Source organism: Pteropus medius, unplaced genomic scaffold (genome assembly GCF_902729225.1).
Source record: "Pteropus medius unplaced genomic scaffold, Ma_sr-lr_union100, whole genome shotgun sequence".
In the NCBI taxonomy this organism is placed as follows: domain Eukaryota; kingdom Metazoa; phylum Chordata; class Mammalia; order Chiroptera; family Pteropodidae; genus Pteropus; species Pteropus medius.
The window spans coordinates 436,065-460,004 of record NW_024349569.1 but is presented as its reverse complement, the minus strand read 5'-3'; the positions used below and the strand labels follow the sequence as shown (position 1 = coordinate 460,004).

The following is a 23,940-nucleotide window of genomic DNA, read 5'->3' as shown; positions in this document are numbered from 1 at the left end:
TTTTGCAGATGATCAATCTGGTCAACCCTCATTTTGTACATCTTATCAAAATGAAGACACATCAAATGCTTTGAAGAACGTCAGCAACCATGATGAGCTTAGACAAGAAGCCCAGGAACATTTTTCCCAGACAGGCTCTAGCATCCAGAAAAAGGCCTTCAAAACAATTATTCCTACTGAACAGAAGAGTAACCTTGATATTACCTTTGAATCTGTGCCTAATTTAAATGACTTTAACCAAAGAGTACATTCTGATGCCGAATGTAATCAGCAGTGTCCTGAATTATATACCAGTCAGATGTCCACTGAAACCGAAATGGCTGTGGAAGTTGAAAAGAATTCCTTGTCTCCAAATGTACCAAATGAATCTCAGTTACAGCCTGATCAGTCTGATATACCAATAACTTCATTTGTTTCCCTTGATGGTGAAACTAACAATGAAAACTTAATTCTTTCTGGGAAAAGTTCTCAACTTTTATCCTCAAATATACCATTAACTGGAAAACCATCTAAAAAAAGTCAATTTTGTGAAAGTTCTAACGATACAGGAAGACTTAAAACTAATTTCCATGGTTCTAAGTCACCAGATTCTAGAGAAATTCACCAGAGTAGAATTGAAATTAATAATGTATTACCAGTTGTATCACAACTTTCAGATTGCCAAGATAATTCTTCACTTCAAAGTAAAATATTACCTGTGTCTGTTGAAACTTCAGGTTTAAATGTATCTGAACAAGAAGTAGAAATTTGTCTTGGAGATTCAGTATCTTCAATTAAAGAACCATCTAATGATGCATCATGTGTTGAGTTAAATCATACACACCATGAACTGCAGCCCTCCAAATCTGAGAAAGTTGCTTTGGATTTACAAGAGCCCTCATCTTCCGTAAAAGAAGATGGCAATAGTATTTTTCTCTCTCTAGGTGAGAATAACTGTGAGGAAGTTGCACTGATGCCTCCAGAAAGTAATCTTATAGAAGATAGACATTCTGTTCCTCCAGAATCTGTGTGTTCTTCAGTGGTAGATTCTCACCCCAAGTCCCAAAATACTAGTGATAAACCTGCTAGCGACAACGCAACAGAGATAGATGCATCGAATATTGTCTCTCTCAAAATTATCATCAGTGATGATCCATTTGTTTCCTCAGAAACAGAACTTAACAGTGCTGTTTCTAGTATCAGTGGTGAAAATTTGCCAACTATAATTTTGTCATCTGCTAAATCACCTGCCAAAAATGCAGAAATAGTTAAACGCCTATCTTCAGAAGAAATGGCAGGTGCTATCTCATCTGCTGAAGTAATAAGGGATTCAGCCTCAATGGAACAGAGCCTTTTAGTGCTTAAACCCGAAGACTCTGCAGTAAACAGCACTCAGAATGAAGAGAGCATTGCTTTTTCAGCCAGTGTTACACCATGTGTTTCCAAGGATGGAGGGTACATACAGTTGATGCCAACTACAAGCACAACTTTTGGCAATTCAAATAACATTCTGATAGCTACCTGTGTAACTGATCCATCAGCCTTAGGAACAACTGTAAGTCAATCTAATGTTGTGGTGCTGCCTGGGAATTCTGCACCTCTGAGTGCCCAACCTCCACCACCTCAACTACAGACACCACCAAGGTCAAACAGTGTATTTGCTGTCAACCAAGCTGTGTCACCCACTTTTTCACAAGGTAACTTTAAGAACATATTAAAGTTTATTTCCCTGGAATAGGCTCTGATTTCTATTGTGTATGGAGTTATTGACTAAGTGGTAATAAGTCATAGGTAGTATTAGAAAAGATTCTGAAATTGGTGATTATACTTCCTCTTTAATTAATTCTGTCACACTTTTTAAAAATCTGGTAAGCTATGGAGTTTGGTGATTTACTTTTTAGTATTTTTTCACAATTCTCAATCCATGTACTGAGGTACTAAAGAAATAAAGACTATCAAATAGGTGTATACCTACTGAAACCCAATGTTATGGAAGATTTTTTTTTTAAATAGCCATTATAGTCTTAATTTTCAAAGAATCTATTATCTATTGAATTTCTCTCTCCATAAAATCCTCTGTAATTTCTCACTGCCTTCCACGTTCCAGAATTGATCACTGTCTCTAGAATTCTTTGTTTATAGTAGTACTTGCAGCATTTATTACATGCCATTTTATGTGTAGTTAGTGATTGACATGCCTGTCATATTGGTCATTTTTGATTGTATGTTCCTTGAAGATAGAGCTTACGGCACATGCATCTACATTTTCTTATGTATCGGTTCCCAAGCTTCTTGCTCTTTTTACATTACAGACATACAATAAAATCTGATTAAATAATAGCAATGAAATATTAAGCCTGATGGATCTGTTTCATATGCTGTTTAAGATAAAGGAGGGATCAGAATTAATAGAGAATGTGGAACTTGAGCTGAAGCTTAGAGAAGTAAAGTAGCATTTGGAGTAAAAGGAAAAGGAGGTATTTGAGAGAGTGAAGTAGGTGTTCATGAAAGTGAGATCAACCTGACAGAAGTAGTTAGGGAATGTATGAGGGAAAGATTGATTTACAGGGCAGAGCTAAATTATGATAGCCACGTACTATATTGTTGACTTCTAAGGACCATATACGTATTGAGATTTCCCCCCACAGTTTTGACTAGTTGTTCACTTATCTGGACCCTTTTTGATCAGTACCATTGAGATAATAGGTTGAGGTTGTGAACAAGTCTTGGGCTGTTACCATTCAGTTGGGACCCTAATTTTAATCAGTTTCACTATTCTTTCTAGAAGAATCAAGACATAACTGTAATATGATCTGGCTATAGAGTCTTATGCTTATTTGTGATACTTGACTAAATGCCCTAAGACTACATTAATATTCAAATTTACTTTTTCTTTTAACTTTTTAGCTTTATTGTTTGTCCTAAATTTTTAAAAGGAGAGTAGATTGTAAAGGAAAAAGAATTAAATTTTAGATAGCCTATTTCAAATTAGCAATTATGTTGATGTCTTTTGTTTATCAGAGAAAATCTAATTTTGAGGTTTTTTTGTTTTTGGTTTTTGGGTTTATTTTAGGATCTGCTATCATAATTGCTTCTCCAGTTCAGCCTGTACTCCAAGGAATGGTAGGAATGATTCCTGTGTCTGTGGTTGGACAGAATGGAAATACATTTTCTGCTCCTCAGCCGGTAAGATTTATGAACTAAAAATAGTGTGATGATACTTTTTAAACATAGTATAATTAATGGCCTCTTCTCTTATAGGTCCTTCATATGCCTTTGGCAGCACCTGTATGCAATAGAAGTATCCCTCAATTCTCCATACCTCCAAAATCTCAGAAGACTCAGGGACTAAGAAATAAGTCTTGTACAGGTACATTTCTAAGTTCATTGTGTCATTTTTATGTCTATATATTCATTTGTTTGTAGCAACACCACAGTATTTTCTTTTTGAATACATACACCATTCCCAATGGGTGATTGTTCATTTTTTGCTTAAAGTTTTTTGCAGCAATTAAAAAGATAAATGGAACAAAATAGAGTTTAGAAAGAGACCACGTGTTTATAGTAACTTATATCTGATGGAAGTAACATCAGAGTGGATGAAATTTCTTGGCCGTTATACATATTAGAGGGAAAAAAATTAGATCCCTTTCTTATACCATGTACAAAAGTGAACTCCAGTATGGTTAAAGACCTAAAAGTGAAAAGCAAAACAGTTAATAAAAGAAAATGTAAGAGAATATCTTAATGATACTGAGATAAAAGAATTGCTTTCAAAAAATAAAAACATAATTTACAAAGTAAAAAATGTGGTAGTGCTGACTACAAAATTAAAGATTTTGTCAACAAAAGACTATATACAAAGTAACACTAGATTTTCATTCAGGGCCTCGATGAATGTTGCACCATGAATTTGCACCTCGTTCTCAGTTCAAACTTTTCCATCTTCATGGGCAACATAATGCCCATTTTGCTAACATACCAGACACCCTAACCCTCAGAATTCTTTCAGCCTTTCTACTTCTAAGTCTTTAATCTTTACCCCAGTCAACCTCTCCCCTATCTTTGCCTTCAATTTTTCACTAGTTCCTATTAGATCAATGTGATTTTTAAAGGCCAATAACATCTTTAGAAATACTCATTTTCATATATCCATTGTCTCTCTTCAACCAGTGAGAGCTCCTATTATTTGAATCTTTACTTTTTACCTGAACTTTCAGTTTCTTTCTGGATTCAGTTCCTTTAATATCCAGGCTACACCCTACAATTCACCACACAAACCACTTTTCCCAGTACTCTTAAACACCTTCATATCCACATTCTTCTACCATACCCACTTGCTATGCTCCAGTCCTGGATCTAACCAACAACCATCCATCTCTGCCTTTACACCTGAGCTTCTTAACATTGCTTGAGAAAAAGTGTCATGCCCTTTGATACCACTTAAAAAATTCTCTCCCACTCATCAGCAGTAAATTCCATTTTCTCATGTCCCTCCATTTAATATGTACCTATTCTACTTCCAAAAGCATTCTTTCCTTAGAGGAATAATTATCTCATTCTTTGTAAGGTTAATGCATTCTACCTGTGCTCTAGATTATAGATCTTCAACTTTTCATTTTGACTCCTTTCGTTTCTGGCTATAAAGTTACTTAGGTTTGTCCCACCTGCCAATGCTTTATCCCCACGCCCTTTTATCTCTCAATTTTTCTTTATTTGTTTTACTGTCTTTTCTCATGTTTCCACTAAAACTGTTTAAACTGAAGTTACCAGTGGCCTAATATAGTCATTTGCATTGGACAGTTTCCATTCTTACTTTACTTCCCTCTAACAGTTCATGCTATTGATGGCTTCTGGAACCACCACTAAACTACTACACTTCTGCCTTTCTAATTTTATGTAATTTGAGACCTTCGAACTCTACATATCTAAGTTTCACCTCTTCTTCCTCGAAGACCTCCCCTGCCTAATTATTCCCCCTTGGTTAATGTCACCATTGATTCCTTCTTTACCTTTCATATCTCTGTGAATGCCCTTTACTGTCTCTTGAGACCCTCATCATCTCTGACCTGGAATATTTATAGCCGTCCAACTAGAATTTCTGTTTACAATATTTTCTTCTACCAAAGTGACTCTAGAACATAAATCTAATCATGTATCTTCCCTATTTAAAACTCTTAAGGATTCTCTATGGAACCTTCTGCATAATACATAAAGTCTTTCATGATCTCATCTTTGATATTCTTTCAAGCTTTGTATCTTGCTATTCTCACATAAACTTATAAGTCCATGGAAATTAAAATATGGCTATTAAAGCTATAGAGCATGTGCTCTAAGTGGCATAGGCTTGGAAACAAACATGACAGTTACGTGGGCAAATTTTTAAAATAAGTGTAACATATTACTTTCCTTAAGTAAGTTTCTGAATCTAAATAGGACCCTTAAGTGCTGTACTGAGCATTGTAATTCATAAAGCCAAAGACTGGATTCATAATATTTGCCTGAAGTTGAAGCAAGACATTTGTTTCCTATCCATATTTCCTCTGTAAAATGGATGAGTGATCATCTTGTATATATTATAGAGCTGCTTTTTAAACTCAATATGTGAAAGTATTTCATTTGTACATTAGCTATCATTTAAAATATTTTCTCATGATCTGTGATACTGTGGTCTGTTTCTGTTTCTTTCAGAGAATTATACCCTTTCTCTCAGAAATGTTTTTCTTTTCTAATTAATTCATTTGTAATTCCAGGAAAGCAGGTAAATAATTTGGTGGATTCATCAAGTCATTTAGTTGGATGTCATGCACAAAGGTGAGCATAAAAGTAGTTTCTATTATAAATTATTTGAATGCTCAGATTCAAAACATAAAGGATTTCTTTATATTGCTAATTTTTTTTTTTTTTTTTTTTTTAAGAATTGAAGTTTCTGACAAGAATATGGCAATAGATCTTGGGAAAAAACTGGAAGAAATCACAGTTCCCTTCTCAGTAGAGAATATAGTTCCAACTAGCAAACCATTTGAAAGCCACAGACGTGTGCTCTGTTTTGATAGCACTGCTTCTCCTATGGCAAATACACAGGGGACAAACCATAAGATGGTCTCCCAAAACAGAGAAAAGAATGACGTTTTATTTCCTAATCTTGATTCGTCCATGATGTCTTCTGCCTTAAAACCCCCTTCTAATAATGCTCTCAAAAAGGAGAGAGAGAAACCTCCTGTGCCTAAGATTTTATCTAAATCAGAAACTGCCATTAACCGACACATCACCGTAAAAGAAACTCTGTCAGAAAAGAAAATTTCACCAACAGAAGTTGGACTGGAATCTTTTCATAAAGCAACAGCTAATAAGGAGAATGAATTATGCAATGACGTGGAAAGGCAGAAAAATCCAGAAACTTCAAAACTGTCTAATGGGCAGCAAAATGGGGGTTTACGGAATGAGAAAACTATAGCTTCACTGCAGGAACTAACCAAAAAACAAGGAACATCCTCAAATAGTAAAAATGTCATTTCAGTAGGTGCAGCCATGAAGGATCTAAAACAGGAACAAACCAAATCTGCCAATTCTTTGATTAATCCGCTAAGTAAACATACCACAGAAATGTTACAGGATATTCAGCGACATAGCCCAGTAAATAGGCTCACTGATAGTACTCATTTATCTGTACCCCGTACATCTGGCTCAGGGGCAGGGGAAAAACATAAAGAAGAACCTACAGATGGTATCAAGGTCCCTTCTAGTAGGCGTTTCATTGAAGATAGTAGTACACCCAAAGTAATGGTCCCTCCTGTCACCCCAGACTTGCCTGCCTGCAGCCCTGCCAGTGAAACAGGGAGTGAAAATAGTGTAAACATGGCTGCCCATACATTAATGATTCTCTCCAGAGCAGCTATTTCTAGGACTACATCAACAACTCCTCTAAAAGACAATACACAACAGTTTAGAGCATCTTCAAGGAACACCACAAAAAAGCGGAAAATTGAGGAATTAGATGAGCGTGAGCGAAACTCTCGTACTTCTAATAAAAATATTGCAAATTCATCAGTACCAATGAAAAAGAAGAGAATTAAGGCAAGTTTGAAAGTTTTAATTTCAAAATTATACCTTTGCCCTTCCTTCAATGCTCACTCACAAAAGCTCAGCATCGTTTGCTGTCTCTGACTGAACAATCTGGTCAGACAGCTCTGAGCTTTGATTAGCAAAAACATTCTGTAGTAGTGTCTCTCAGCCAGTGTGGTAATCAGTTGTCTAGGCATTTTCAAAACAATCCTAAGGCTTTTGTTTATAAACATCTTCCTTGGGAAAAGGAGGTTTTGTTTCTGTCATGGTAGGATCCAAGTTTTTTTGTGGGAGAAAATGACATAATGCGTGAAAGATTGGGAAGCCACGATTGTGTGTAGAATTACCATGTAAACTTCTTTTTTTACCAAGCAATTCTTACATCTTGGTTTTTTTTCACATATCCTGCCATGTCTTTCATAGGCTCTTTTAGATGTTAATGTGTTGAGCAGTGTAAAAACTAATTTACCTGGGTTTTTTGGGGTTTTTTTTTTTTTCCTTTAACTCTGGTTATTTGGAGGAAAGCATTACAGGAATAGCATTGATAAATGAAACTCATTTTTCCTAAATCTGTTTAGCCATTTAGTAAATGGATTGAATAGAAAGAAAGGTGTTTAAAATATGGTATCAGAGAAAGAATCTTGGCTTTGCTGCCATGCAAGTCTAGGTTAGAATCCTGCATCTCCTTTTTGGTTCTGTGACTGGTTAAGCCCATATAGCCTCTCTGAGTCTCAGCTGCATCATTTAACAGAAGGTTACCACACATCTTACCTGATGGCTGTGAGGACTAAATGTATAGTGCCTGATGTATATTATGTGTTTGGAACTTGAAAAGTACCTGTTACTCTTAAAACTTTAGTAAAGCTTTCTAAGGTTTATGGCTTGGCAGCAATGACCACCTTATAGAAAGCATGTTCTATCTTATCTCATTCAGCATTTTGGATTCGTATAATGTCTTTTGCCCTAAAGTAATATTTGAAGAACCATTGATGTATATTTTATTGCCTTAGATTTCTAAAATTTGTACTTGTCTGTATAACTAAAATTCTAATGAACTAAAAAACTTAGCAACAATTTTAGTAGTATATAGAAGAACCCAATAAGGGTTCTGAGTTGACTTAAAGCTTTATGGCCTTGTTTAAGTTCAATATGTTAACTTAGGTTTATTTTTTCTTTCTTTTTATTTTATTTTATTTTCATTTTTTTTTTTTTTTTTGACAGAAAAAGAAGCTACCCAGTTCATTTCCAGCTGGAATGGATGTGGACAAATTTTTATTATCCTTGCATTATGATGAGTAAACATTCTGAACATATAAATACAATAGCTGTTTAAAACTCGTATCCCTTAAACTCTGAGTGTAGGGAATGAGATATTGACAAAAATCTGAAAGCATGACCTGCACTTTCGTCATACTGAAATTTCACTTTATATCTAGATCATGCTGTTTCTGAAGCAGCTTCCTAGTTTGTAAATAGATTTACTTGATATATTTTTATTTTGGAAAAAAATATTTGCAGAAATGTAAGTAAAGCCAATCTGCAAAACTGTATAGCTTTGACAATTGCATATTGTAAATATTGTGTAAATATTGTTGAAATAGAGGTTAAATCAACCTAATGTTCTTACACTGTGTTTTTGACTTCTTTTGATCCCTAATTCTGAGGCTTATTTATCTGGAATAGTTTCTACTTTTGGGGGGAAATATGTCTTTTCTTACAAATTGCCTTCAGTAACTGTCCAACAAAACATTTAAAGACATAGCCACTAAGTACAAAAGTGATAATCACCTCAAATGGTAGTAAAGCAACCAGAAAATAATTTGGGTTTTTCTACAGTGAATACTTGACCACCTTGTCTTATAATTGCAGTAAAGATTATATTCCTGAAATTTTATACTTCTGGTCGTTCTGGTCTCTGTTTTAAAGAGAGTTTTGTAAACCATTTGAGTATTCTGATCTTCTGTTTATAATTTTCAAGATCTTTTACAGAACTTTAAGTGTTTAAACTATTGAGCCATAAAAAGTTTAGTTATATAGTAGTTGAGATTTCTTGAGATGTATATACTTTTCCCTTAAGTACTGGGAATTTAAAGAATTGCACTAATTCACAGAACTCCTTACATAGTAGTGACCAATGCATATTTAATTTAAATCTTGTATTCTGTATTAAAGCTTATGGGAGAGTTATCTTCTGGCGTCCTTTTAGAAAGCCATGTCCATCATAAGATGTAAGAAGAAAAATCACAGTTTTAGGTTTTAATGTAGTTTTTCCTGAAATGGTCTATGTTAAATAACTATAATTGTACTTAGATGAAGTACATTGTCTCTGTGTCCCTTAAAATGTTTTCAAGAGTTAAGAAAGGAGAATGAAAGAGGTGCCTTCGCTGTATTAGACTCACACACGTCAGTCAAGTCGATGAATTGGTTTAAACCTTTAAATGAGAACAAATTATAATTAGTACCTGACCAATTGTGCCTAGATATTAAAGTATGTTCTCTTAAGTGCTTTCTGTTTGGTTAAATATCAGATATATTAAGGTTTTTTTCTACCAATGTGCTGGTAAAAGAGTTATTTTCCTCAACCATTTTTTGTACTGGGCTTTTAAAAAATGAAATCCATCCTACTCTAACACAACATTTCTCAGTGTAGAAATCACTTCATAATTGCTAAACCTTACAGCAGAAATTTGTGTTGGAAGACATTTTTATGATATGGAGTGGTCTAATCTTAAGGACTAAATATCATACAGTTAAAGTTTATTTAACTCAACATGGTACTGTAATACAGTTAGGTTTGAATAAATATTTTCATTAACTTAAAGTTTGAATTCATTTATATTGGCAGTCATTCTTGTTTAGATACTTTGATTAAATTCCTTTGCAAGTCAGTTCTTGCTTTTTCAGAAGTTCACGTAATGCTGAAAATTACAGATTTCCTTTTTATTTAGTTAATCTGTGTGCAAAGTACTAAAATTCATCTACAAATAAGTTCACTTTCTTCGAGATTCTTAGTTCACTAGCCAGCAGCCACTGATAGAGTCCAAATACAACTTGTACTTGGAGCTTTCATTTATGTTCAAGACCAAAACCATAATCCACATTTTACCTTAAAAGTCCAAGTGTGCTGGACTTAATTGTAGTATTGTACCTGGTAACCTATTTTAACAGTCAGATGCCCAGTGACAGCATTTCAAGGTCAAAGTATACCACAAACAACTTGTGGCCACTTTTACAACAAAAGAGATTATTCACTCTTTATTTTGGACATTACTTAGTGGTTAATATGTCAGTGTATGCCAAGTCTTTGAAGTCTTATAATTAAGTTGATTATTTTAGCCCTAGATATTGTTAGAACCCTTTAGTTCTAACTAAATGTTGAGAAAAGCATTCATTAATATTCAGCAAAGGCTTGATGATCAGGTTTGTCAAAGGCTTGACTATTAGGGAGACCAAGATTTAAGCTTCAATAGGAGTACTTTCAAAGGCATGTTACTATATATTCTGTGTTCATCCATTTCTCAAGCCACCATCTTTCAGCCTCAGGCCCAACTTCTTGAAATTATCATCAAGTTTTGAATTTATTACTATACTTCCTCTTTTAATAGACTTTAATAATAGTTGGTTGATATTTTGACATACTTAGTCCTTTTTTCCTAAATTATTTTTTCAACATAGTTGAATTTAAACTATACATATGATGCTTTTACTTCAGATAATATCAAGCATTTTCCAGTTTTTAGCTATATTTTTTAAAATAGTGAACATATCTATAAATATGTTATCAATTATTTCCTTAGGAGACATTTTAGAGAGTAAAATTACCAAATCAAAAAATTAGTGTGCATTTTTTAAGGATCTCAATACATTTTGCCAAATTCTTCCAGAAAATTAATTTACATTCTTGCCAGCAAATTGTCATTTTTTTCTATAGCATATGCTTATCTTTTACCAGATATATATTCAGCTATATTATCACTGGTTTATAGGCTTTTATTTCTTGATTTGTTAAATTAGTAGTAAGCTAATCCACATATAATTTGTTTTGGTACCTGGTTTGAAGTAAGAAAGTACATTTTTTTCCCTAAATATTTAACTACTTGACTCAGTATAATTAGTTAAAATAAAGTATCTCTCCCACATACATTTACTTATAATGTCTCTCTTGTTCTATATTGATGCACTATGTTTTATTCACAATTCTAGAATCCAAAAGGTCTAACAACCAATATTTCCCCCTAAGTTTAGCATCAAAACTCATTTCATGGCAAAACCTGACCTGATTTGACATGAACCTGGGTCCTCATTTGGTATGAATGTTCATATTTTGCTGGAAAATAGTTATGTGCTTAGTGTGCTGTTTCAGATTCAGCTGAGAGTATATGATATATACATTGTGTTACTTTGTAAAATCCTAAGTATTCTGAATTATGAAACCCTGTTAACCATAAAGGTGTAAAATCAAAGATTTTGGACCTATATTAATTTTTATACACATATGCATACACTATATATATACTATGGTGCATAGATTATTTTGTGCCACTGATTTAATTATAGCTTTGTGTCCATTGTAGCTTATTTTTTAAGTGCTCACTCCTTTTATGCTCCCTGATTAACTTCAGAATTGATTTGTATTATTTCAAGTTAAAATTCTATTGGAATATTCATTTGAACTACATTAACCTTTTAAGTTACCTGATACTGAAAGAAGGAAATGGTAATGGTAATATGGTATGTATAATAGTTTTGTAGTTATTCTTATCCTCATAAATTTCTTGCTAAACTATTTTGTCGTTTGTTGCTATATTTAGGGAATTCTTCATTCCATTGTTTTAACTATTGCTTTTTTAGTTAATGTAAAATTTTTATGGCAGCATAATCTAGAAAAAGTGCACAAACTATTAAGTTCATACAATTCAATGAATTTTCTAAAAGTATACTCATTCACTTAATTTCCCAGATCAAGAATAGAACATTGCCAGAACCCTAGAATCCCCTTGTACTTCATTCACTCTGGTAACTGTTAGCCTCAAGGACAATTATTATTCTGACTTGTAGTACCATAGTTTCACCTTGTTTTTTTAACCATGTATAATGGATTCATGTAGTATATAGTCTTTCATAACTTATTTTGCTCAACATTGCAAGATCCACCCATGTTGTATATAATTCAGTTCTCATCCTCAATACTGTGTATTTTTTTCATTGTGTTTACCACATTGTATTACACCACAGTTAATCCCTTTTATAGTTGAACATTTAAATTAATTCCAGTTTGAAGCTATTTTGAATAGAACCTCTGAATATTCTTGTACATGCTTTTGGTGAATGTATTACACTTTTCAGTTGGACGTGTGCTTAGGAGTGGAGTTGTTGGGTCCTAGGGTTGTATATATCCAACCTTATTCATATTTTTCAGTTTTTCAGAGCAGCTATACCAAATCATACTATCAACAGTATAAGGAGAGTTCCAGGTTCTACATCGTTAGTCCTTGGTATTTTTATTTTAGCCATTTTGGTGAAGTATGTTGGTAACACATTGTGGTTTTAATTGTTCCTGATAAAGTTGAATACCATTTCAAATGCATATTGGCCATTTCGATAATCTTTTGTGGAATTTCTGCCCATTTTTATATTGGGTTGTCTACCTTTTATTACAGGTATATAATAAATAGATACAAATCCTTTTCAAATGGATACCAGATGTCTAACTATTTTACTCAGTTTTGTTTAACCTTCTGTATTTTCATTGATCATCCATCCTCAATTGATTTTCCATAGGGATATATAATTAACCCAGCACCATTTATTGAGGAAAGACTATCCTTTCCCAAATATATTGCGCTGTTACCATTGTCATAAGCTGGTAAACTGCATCTATCTGGATTTGCTTCTGGATTCTAGTCTGTTCCATCGGACTGTTTTTTAAAGATGTGTCAGTCACATGCCATGTTGATTAATGTATGAGATTTATTTATGTTTTATATTTAGGCCCCTTACTGAGTGAACTCTAGTAGAATTAATGGCTTTCTTCATGGTTATTTTTTATTTACTAAAGGTATAGCACCTCTAAATTTTTTCCAATTTTATTTTTTCTTACTACACTGATTAGCACTTCCAGTACAATGAATAATGATCAAAGTAGGCTTCATTATCTTATCTCTCATTTTAATGGGAAATGTTAAGTATAATGTTGACTTTTGTTTATAGTAATTTAAGAATTTGCATTAGGAGTATGTTCAACTTAACTAGGTGCTGTTCTAATATCAAAATATTTTTATTAAACCTATGAATTTTTTATATTAATAATACTAATATTGTATACTTTGCAATCTTAGTGATTCTTTAAATATAACTAAATTTGATTTGTCAACATTTTAAATGTTTACTTTTAATGAGATTGATTTCAAGCTTCTGCCAATTTTTTAAATGAATTTGAAACTTTTCATCTCTTTCTAGTTTATCTGAATGTTAGAATAATAAATAGTGCCTGTTTTAAGATTAATGCAATATTTAAATAAGGTAATATATGTAAAGCATTTATGTTGATGTCTAGAACATAATAAGCACTTTAACAATTAGCTTATCTGTTTATTTCTATTTTCTACAGGAGTTTATTTAGAATGGGAAATAACTTCCTTAAAACTAAATCACCGATAAATCATCTAGGCATGGAGGCTTTTGCAGAAGAAAATGTGTTTTTTCCCCAGATTTGTTCTAGGCAGAACGGTCTAGTCAGGCTTTGAGCTTTTTCTGGATTAAATATATTTTTTCTCTCTAATATTTACTTGTGTTCTCTTTAAATTTGATGTGGCTTTTTTATAACAAAATTAACTCTAATATTTGACATTTGTATGCCTTTCTGATTGACTAATTTCTAATATATTCTTTGTTTCTTATTTTCCTCAGTTTTTTTCATGTTTAACTTCTTAAATTGAATGAAGTTATCTGATTTTTTTTTTCTTTTAAAAGCATGTATTTCATTAAAGTGATGAATTTAGTTCTGATTTCAACTTTATACATCAAAATTTGGAAGATGGGGTAAGTACTTTCATTTTTTTGTTTAGTTATTTTTTATATCTTAATTACTTGGCGTAAGGTAACATGCTCTGTTTACAAATTTGTTGTGGTCAAACGATAGGTCAAAGGATAGATTAAATTTTTCTATAAATGTATGGATGCTTAAAAGCAGGAATTTTGTTTATAAAGGGAAAAAGTTTGATATTTATTCAATCTTCAACTATCAAATTGCATCTAACTGCTTTAAACACTTCTGTCATAAATGTTTGATTTCCCATTACAATTATCTTGGCCATAGTTTTTGCTTCAGTTATTTGGTATTACTGCTCAGTGTATAGTATGTAACTCATAACTTCATTCTTTTTTTTTTTTTCAGCTTTATTGAGGTAAAATTAATTGTAAAAGTATACATCATGTTGATTTGATCTATGTATACACTGTGAAAGGATTCTTCCCATCTAGTTAATTAACACATGCATCACCTATTTATCTTTGCATGTGTGCGACATTTGAGTTGTTTGAATTATGTAATACAGTATTCTCAACTATAGTCACCATTGTATACCTTAGATGCTCAGACTTTATTCATCTTACAGCTGAAATTTTGTGCCCTTTTACTAACCTCTCCTTGTTACCTCCACACCATGCCATAGCAACCACATTCCTGCAGATGTTTGACTTTTCTTAAATTCCAAATATTAGTGTTACTGTACAGTATTTGTCTTTCTCTGCTTGGATTATTTCACATAGCTTAATTCTCTCAAGATGGAATCATGTCACAAATGGCAGGATTTCCTTCTTTCTCGTGGCAGAATAATATTTTATTGTATATATTTACCACATCTTTATCCACTCATGTGTTGACCGCCACTTAGGAGTTTCCATATCTCGGCCATTATAAATAATGCTGCCGTTAAGTATTGGAGTGCGGATAATATTTCATTTCCTCTGGATGTATACCCAGAAGTGGGATCACTGGATCATATTTTTTTATCTTTAATTTTCAGAGGAACATCCGTACTGTTTCCCTTAGTCATTGCACCAGTTCACATTTTCACCAACAGTGCACGAGAATTCCCTTTTCTCCACATCTTACCAACATTTATGATCTTGTCTTTTTATTGACAGCCATTCTTAAAAGGTATAAATTGATATCTCATTGTGGTTTTGATTTGCATTTCCCTGATGACTACTCATATTGAGCATTTTTCATGTACCTGCAGGTCATTTGTATGTCTTCCTTAGAAAAATGCCTGTTCTGTTCCTCTGCCCATTTTTTAAATGGTTTGTTTGGTTTTTTTGCTATTGAATTGTGTGAGTTCTTTATATATTTTGGACATGCACCCTTAATCAGTTATGTTTGCAAATATTTTCTCTCATTCTATAGGTTGCCTTTTCATCATTGATGATTCTCTTGGTTGTGCAGAAACTTTTTAGTTTAATGTAGTCCCACTCGTTTATTTTTGTTTCCATTGTCTTTGTTTTTGGTGTCAAATCCAGAAAATCATTGTCATGACCCATGTCAAGGAGCTTACACTCTGTGTATTCTCCTGGAATTTTACAGTTCCAGGTCTTAAATTTCCATCTTTAATTCATTTTTAGTTGATTTTTGTGTATGGTGTGAGATAGGGGTCCAGTTTCATTATTTTGCATATGGCTGGCCATTTTTCACAGCACTGTTTATTGAAGAGATTGTCCTTTTCTCATTGTATATTTTGGCTCCTATGTCCTAAATTAATTGACGATATATGTATGGGTTTCTGGGCTTTACTGTATTCCATTGATCTACGTGTCTGTTTTTATACTAATACCATACCATTTTGATAATTTTTTTGATTTTCTATCTGGATGATTTATACATTGTTAAAAGTGTGATAATGAAGTCCCCTACTATTACTGTATTGCTATTTCTCCATTCAGGTATGTTCATATATGCTTTATATATTTTGGTGCGCCTGTGTTGCATGCATAAATATTTACAATTATTTATCCTCTTCTTGGATTGACCTCTTTATCATTAGATAATGACCTTCTTTGTATTTTATTACAGTCTTTGTCTTAAAGTCCATTTTGTCCAATGTAAGTGCTTTCCGTTGCTTTCCATGCATGAGATATCTTTTCCTATCCCTTTACTTTGTCTGCATGTGTCTTTAACAAGCTGAAGTGAGTCTCTTGTGGGCTGCAGAGGTGGGTATTTTTTTTTGTCCATTCAGCCATTCTGTGTCTTTTGATGGGAGAATTTAGTTCATTTACATTCAAAGTTATTATTGATAGATATGGATTTCACTATTGCCATTTTTAATATTGTTCACTGGCTGTTTTGTAATTTGTTTCTTTATCTCTTGCTCTCTTCCTTTGTGATTTGATGATTTCTTGTAGTGCTGGGCTTAGATTCCTTTTTTTTCCCATGTTTTTTAAAAACCTATTACAGGTTTTTGCTTTGTGGTTACCATGATACTTAAATAAAACATCTCATTTATAAGTCTATTTTTACCTATAACAACTTAATTTCAAACACATACTCAAAGTCTTTCCTCTCCCAACATTTTGTTTTCAGTGTCACAATTTACATATTTTCACCTCCTGTCTCTATTAAAATTTTTTGAAGTTATACTATGTTCAATACTTTTGTCTAGAGTAATAAGTGATTTACCCACCACCATTACAACATTAGAGTATTCTGAATTTACCAGTGAGACTTATATTTTCAAATGTTTTCTTATTACTAGTGTGGTTTTGTTTCAGGTTGAAGAATGTTCTTTAATATTTCCTGTTTAAGACCGGTCTAGTGGTGATGAACTTCAGTTTTTGCTTGTCTGGAAACTATTTTTCCTTCATTTCTGAAGGATAGCTTTACTAGGTAAAATATTTTTAGCAGTTTTTTCTTTCAGCAGTTCTCTTTTTTGAAATTCTCATTTTCTTTATGCTAATAGTATGTGGAACTGATACTCTGACCAATAAAGCCACTCTCACATTAAAGAATCTACTAGATCCTAATTAGCTATAGATGACACTCACTTGATCTTTAATAATCCTCAAAAAAATTATTTTCTAAAACAAACGTTTTTAGCTACTTATAAGTCACTAAGTTTGCACACTGGTATTTCAAATATTACAACTTATAACATAAAAATGTTAAACTTCTAAAGATTAACAAAAATTTAAAGTAGAAGAAAAAATTCATTTGTAATTTCAAAAGGTTTTGAGATTTGATCTTTTCCCCTTATAAAAAAAGTTAAAATAGAAAATAATTTAAAAACGTAATGTTATTTTGAGAACAAGCTGACCCAAGGTAGTCACACTGATTACAGCAGGCCTTTCTAGCCACATAGGGTTGTCTCCTTAGACAACAGAGGTTGTTGTCTTACAGCTTCTGGATCAGCATGGCAGAAGCACCTCCTCCTCCATTGCAAATACTGGCAAGACCATATTCTCCTTGCTTCAAAGCATGAACCAAATGAATGACAATCCTGGCTCCAGACATCCTAGGATTAAGAAAACATTTGGGTTGTTTAATGAATTATAGAATCTGAGTAACCAAAAAATGTTTCTATTCCAAATTAACTTACTGAAAAGTTTATTAGCCATTATTTCTAGCTAAATTTCACTACTTTTCTTAAACTTAGGAGACTTGTTTCAAAAATAGTTATAGCTTTTTTAAAAGCCCAAGGATAGACTTTAATCTTAAATCTTCAGCATAAAACAATATTAGTTTTCAAGCAACACAACAAATGTGACAGATTTCTGTGTTCGGTGTTGGATTCTATCACAGTTGGTGTTTGCCTATGAAGGATAGGTAGAAAGGAAAACAAGCCCAGAGTAATAGTAACTATCATGAAGCAGTTTAAGCTTACATAGAAACACAAAGCAGCCATTAACCTACTTAGAGATTTTCTTTATGATTTTACCTACCCAATTGGATGTCCCAGAGAAACAGCTCCTCCATGGATATTCACTTTTTGAGGATCAATCTCCAGCATTTTAATGTTTGCTAGTACAACGAGACTAAAGGCTTCATTTACTTCCCACATTGTAATATCTTCTTTTTTCAATCCTGCATCTTTAAGAACCTAAAATTGTTAAAAATATAGATTATGTTCAAATAATTAACATTCAAAACTTTTCATTGTTTTCTTGAAATTCTGCAATTTTGGTCGGTATTTCTATTTTAATATATGTAATATTTTTCAGTTATAAGTGACACAATATTATATTAGTTTCAGGTGTACAACATAGCAATTAGACATTTATTTAACTTACAAGTGATCATCCTATAAGTCTAGTACCCACCTGACACAATGCATAGTTATTACAACATTATCGACTGTATTCCCTATGCTGTACTTTAACATCCCTGCGACTTTTTAAAACTGGCATTTTATACTTCTTAATCCCTTTTCAACCAGCCTCCCAAGCCCCCTCCCATCTGGCAACCATCAGTTCTCTGTATCCGAGTCTGTTTTTGTTTTGTTTATTCATTTAACGTGAAATCACATGGTCTTTGTCTTTCGCTGTCTCACTTATTACACTTATAAAACCCTCCAGGTCCATCCATGTTGTCGCAAATGGCAAGATTTCATTTTTTATGGCCAAGTAATATTCCATTCTATAGTATGTACCACATCTTCTTTATCCAGTTGTCTTACTGATAGACACCTAAGTTGCTTCCATATCTTGGCTATTGTAAATAGTGCTACAGTGACTACAGGGGTGTATATATTCGAATTAGTGTTTTGGGTTTCTTCAGATGAACACACAGAAGTTTAATGGCTAGATGACAGAATAGTTTTTTTTTTAATTTTTTGAGGAACCTGTTTTCCATAGTAGCTACAACAATTTATAATCCCACTAGCAGTGCACAAGGGCTCCCTTTTCTCCACATCCCTACTAACACTTGTTTTTAATTTATTGATAACAGCTATTCTGACTAGGTGGAGGTAGTATCTCATTGTGGTTTTAATTTGCATTTCTCTGATGATTAGTGATAACTGAGCATCTTTTCATATATCTGTTAGCCACCTTATATATCCTCTTTGGAGAAATGTCTATTTAGGTCCTTTGCCCATGTCTGAATCGATCGTTCTTCTGGTGTTAAATTGTATGAGTTCCTTATGTGTTTTGGATATTAACCCCTTAACACAGGGGTCCCCAAACTTGGGCCAGGGACTGGTTCTGGTCCACAGCCTGTTAGGAACCAGGCTGCACAGCAGGAGGTGAGCGGCAGGCAAGCAAGCGAAGCTTCATCTGTTTTTGCAGCTGCTCCCCAGTGCTAGCTAGCATCACTGCCTCAGCTCCACCTCAGATCATCAGGCATTAGATTCTCACAGGAGCTCCAGTCCCTGGTGCCAAAAAGGTTGGGGACCACTGCCTTAACGGATGTATCACTAGTGAATGTCTTCTCTCATTCAGTAGGTTGTCTTTTCATTTTGTTCATGGTTTCTTTCACTGTGTAAAACTTTTTAGTTTGATGTAGTTCCATTTATTTTTTTCATTTGTTTTCCTTCACAAAGAGATATATCCAAAAAGATTTCCTAAGAATGATGTCAAAGAATTTACTGCCTGTTTTTTAGTAGAAGTTTTAGGTCTTACATTTAAATCTTTAACCTATTTTGAGGTTATTCTTGTATGTGGTATAAGGAAGTGGTCTAGTGTCATTTTCTTACATGTCTCTGTTTTTATGCCAGTCCCATGCTATTTTGATTACTATAGCCTTATAGTATAGTTTCATATCAGGTAGCATAATATCTCCAACTTTGTTCTTTTTCAAGATTGTTTTGGCTGTTCAGGGTCTTTTGAAGTTCCATATAAGTTTTAGGATGATTTTTTCTAGTTATGTGAAAAATGCCATTGTATTTTGATAGTGATTGCACTGAATCTCTAGATTGCTTTGGGTAGTATGGACATTTTAACAAAATGTTAATTCTTCCTATCCCATGAGCATGGTATATGCTTTCATTTATTTATATCTTCAGTTTCTTTCTTCAGTGACATAATTTTTCGAGTATACATCTTTTACCTCCTTGGTTAAATTTATTTTGGGTTTTGTTTGTTTGTTTGTTAATGCAATTGTTAATGGATTGTTTTCTTAATTTCTCTGTTAATTATTGGTGTACAGAAATGCAACTGATTTCTGAATATTAATTTTGTATCCTGCTACTTTACTGAATTTATCAGTTCTAATAGGTTTTTGGTGCAATCTTTAGGGTTCTCTCTGTATAGTATCGTCATCTGCAAATAATGACAGCTTTACTTCTTCCTTTCCAATTTGGGTGCCTTTTATTTCTTTTTCTTCTCTGATTACTGTGGCTAGGATTTCCAATACTATGTTGAATAAAAGTGGTAAAAGTGGACATTCTTGTCTTGTACCTGATCTTAAGGAAAATGCTTTTACCTTTTCCCCACTGAGTATGTTAGCTGTAGGTTTGTCACATATGGCCTTTATTATGTTGAGGTGTGTTCTCTCTATCCCTACTTTGATGAGTTTTTATCATAAATGGATGCTGGATTTTGTCATATGCTTTTTCTGCGTCTATTGATATGATCACATGATTTTTATCCTTCATTTTGTTTATGTGGCGTATCACAATTGATTTGCAGATACCAAGCCAACCTTGCATCTCAGAAATAAATCCCACTTAATCATGGGGTATGATCTTTTCAGTGTATTGCTGAACTTGGTTTGCTAATATTTTGTTGAGGGGTTTTGTATCTTTTGCTCATCAGAGATACTGGCTTATAATTTTTTGTTGTCATAATGTCTGGTTTGGAATCCACATGATGCTAGCCTCGTAAACGCTCAGAAGCCTTCGCTCCTCTTCAGGTTTTTTGGAATAGTTTGCGAAGAATAGATGTTAATTCTTTTTAATATTTGGTAAATTTTACCTGTGATGTCATCTCGTCCAGTACTTTTTGTTTGTTGGTAGTTTTTTTGATTACTGATTCAATTTCTTTAATAGTTATTGGTCTGTTTAGATCTTCTGTTTCTTCTTGATTCAGTCTTGAATGACAGTATGTGTCTAGGAATTTATCCATTTCTTCTAGATTGTCCAATTTGTTTGTATATAATTATTCATAGTTTATTATCCTTTGTATTTCTGTGGTGCTGTTACTTCTTTTTCATTTCTGATTCTATTTGTGTCCTTTTTTTATCTTGATGAGTCTGGTTAAAGGTTTATCAATTTTGTTTATCTTTTCAAAGAACTAGCTCTTGGTGTCATTGATCTTTTGTAGTATTTTAGACTCTAGTTTATTTCTGCTGTGATCTTTATTCTTTCCTTTACTCGCTTTGGGCTTTGTTCTTTTTCTATTTACTTTAGGTGTAAAGTCACACTGAGACTTGTTTCTTGAGGTAAGGCTGTATTGCTATGAATTTCTCTCTCAGAACTGCTTTGGTTGTGTCCTATAGGTTTTGGGTCATTGTGTTTTCATTTTTCTGAAGGTATCTTTTTATTTCTTTGATCTCATTGTTAACCATTTATTGTTTAGTATAGCATGTTATTTTGCCCCCACATGTTTATATATGTGTTTCAGTTTTCTTCTTGTAATTGATTTCTAGTTTCGTGTCTTTGTGATCAGAAATGTTTGACATGATTTCAGTCTTCTTAAATTTATTGACTTGTTTTGTAGCCTAACATGTAGTCTATCCTGGAAAATGTTCCATGTGTACTTGAGAAGTGCATTCTTCTTCTGATGCTTTTGGGTGAAATATCCTTAAACTATCAATTAAGTATATCTAGTCTAATATGTAATTTAAGGCCACTGTTCCCATGTTAAATTTCCTATCTGGATGATCTATCCACTGATGTCAAAGGGGTGCTAAAGCCCCCTCCTATATTGGGTGTGTATGTTTACAAGAGTTATAGCCACTTGTTGGATCGATCCCTTTATCATTATCTACTCCACCATCTTGACCAAAAGTTCAGTTTGTATTGCCCTTTGATGCAAGAGATATTTAAATTGGGAGTTTCTCAGTATCAAGGAGGAATGGGCTTTTTCTTTTCTTATTTCTCATGTTACTGAATTCTAATAAAAAGATTTTGTTTGCACTATCTTATTTCTATTTTGGAGCGAGAGAAACTTGATTTTCCTGAACATTCCATGGATACCTTAATATGTGCCTTCCATTTGGAGGCACATATTAAGATCTACTTTACTGATTATATGTTGCTTAGTTTTAAGTTCTTGATCTTTCAAATGAAAGGGGTATGTTAATCTCCAGTGTTAGTATGTTTGTTTTTTACTGCATCCCTTATAGTTTCTGCTTTATAAAAGTTGCTGGAGGGTATTTGGGGCACAGATTTTCAGAGATATAACTTGACTGTAAATTATCTAATCTTATCTCTTCAAAGTCTTTTAAAATATCTCGTTTTGGTAGTTCCTCATAGGCAAGAAGGTATTGTGGTGCTAGCGATGATTATCCTTAATGCTATTATCTTCATTAAATATTGCCAGTGCCCTTTTTCTTCAGAAGTTTTTTTGTTGTGAGCAACAATAAAATTAAACTATTCTTCCCCCTTCCTCTATTCTGCCAGTGAACTCAGATAACTTTCTAAGCTATACAGTTCAAACATCTTCCTCTGTCCCAACAGCACAAGTCAAAACGTGGCACCCAATTGTAGCTATTCTCTAACTCTCAGAATCTGGCTTCTACCTTCAGAATCCAGAACTGTTTATCACCCTTGCTTTTCAGGGTGATTCATTCACTTTCCGTTGTATAATGTCACTTTCTGAGATCTGCCACCTCTGGATTGGTCACTCCTCACTGTTTCTGATTTTCTCTATCCTTAATCTCCACTGATTTCTGCCTTTTTTTGTTGTTGTTGTTTTAAACCTTGGTGCTACTCTCTAAAGTTCACTTTCTTGGATGAGGCTCTCCTCCTTCTGAAAGAGAATATTTGTTTTAGTCTTCTGAGATCCCTCAACCCCTAAACCTACGTGGGGCTCTCTTTTCCTGGGATTCTTTAACAATTTCCACAGAGATACAGACTGACAATTTGGAGTGTGCTTTCTGTGTGCTCCCAGCAGTTCCTTTTCTGGAATGAAGACCCTCTCCTTCTGGTAGTATTTTCTTTGAATTCTAGAACCAGGACCTTCAGCATTCCCTTTTTTCCTTTGCCATACCAACCTTCTACTTTGTGGTTACCATACCAGTGTGTGACTTACAAGTAATTGAAGCTATCTCTGTGCTTTGGAAGATCTTAAAATCTAAAACCTGCAACCTTTGGTATATGCAAACCAGAAGTTGGCATGATGGAGTATATTCTCACCTTAGGTACAGCATATGCAGGTGCAATTGGAAAATCAATAGGGTCTACAGCAGCATCAGCAAATGCTTTATTAAAAAAATGAAATCATTAAAATCTTTTTGATAAACACCCAAAGCTATATCTAACAACTGTTATATAGAATATGCAAAAAGTGCAGGTTTCCTAACCCATGTAATATATGTAAATATATTTGTTCTTTTTCTAAAATTCTACACTTTAATAATCTAAGCCATTGACTTTCACAGGAAAGGAGAATTCGCCTCCAGGGACATCAGTATTTTTGATTGTCGCAACAGGCAGAATGACACTTATTGTGGTATCTAGTGGTAGAGGCCAAGGTTGCTGCTAAATATCCTAACAATACATAGAGCAGCCCCCACAACAAAAAATTATTTGTTGTAAAACATCAGTAGTGCTAAGATTAAGAAACCATGATCAAAACTAAGAATAAAATGAAGTTATAAGGTTTTTATAAAGTAACAAAAATATGTAACTCTTTATGAAGAAGGCAAGGCAGGTTTTATAGCTAAAAATATGGTTAAGGAGGTTGAGGGTCTGCCAAGGCAACATAGTTAATAATAAATGCCAATACATCTAGATTTCATAATTC

The 23,940-nt window shown here is 33.4% G+C and overlaps 2 protein-coding genes across 3 annotated transcripts in view; one reads left to right on the top strand and one right to left on the bottom strand.

Moving 5' to 3' along the window:
- Positions 1-9,865, top strand: part of NPAT (nuclear protein, coactivator of histone transcription) — a 52,118-nt gene extending 42,253 nt beyond the window's left edge. For both annotated transcript variants that reach the window (XM_039883169.1, XM_039883168.1), the window contains 6 exons: positions 9-1,676; positions 3,053-3,165; positions 3,241-3,349; positions 5,733-5,793; positions 5,898-7,056; positions 8,266-9,865. In XM_039883169.1, the coding sequence (XP_039739103.1) occupies positions 9-1,676; positions 3,053-3,165; positions 3,241-3,349; positions 5,733-5,793; positions 5,898-7,056; positions 8,266-8,343 (3,188 nt within the window). In that variant the 3' untranslated portion in view covers positions 8,344-9,865. The remainder of the gene's footprint in view (positions 1-8; positions 1,677-3,052; positions 3,166-3,240; positions 3,350-5,732; positions 5,794-5,897; positions 7,057-8,265) is intronic.
- Positions 9,866-17,061: 7,196 nt separating this feature from the next.
- ACAT1 (acetyl-CoA acetyltransferase 1) overlaps positions 17,062-23,940 on the bottom strand; it is a 28,195-nt gene continuing 21,316 nt past the window's right edge. The window contains exons 10-12 of the mRNA XM_039883170.1: positions 23,331-23,395; positions 17,977-18,134; positions 17,062-17,549 (exon numbers count right to left, since the gene is read on the bottom strand). Of these exons, the coding sequence (XP_039739104.1) occupies positions 17,429-17,549; positions 17,977-18,134; positions 23,331-23,395 (344 nt within the window). The 3' untranslated portion in view covers positions 17,062-17,428. The remainder of the gene's footprint in view (positions 17,550-17,976; positions 18,135-23,330; positions 23,396-23,940) is intronic.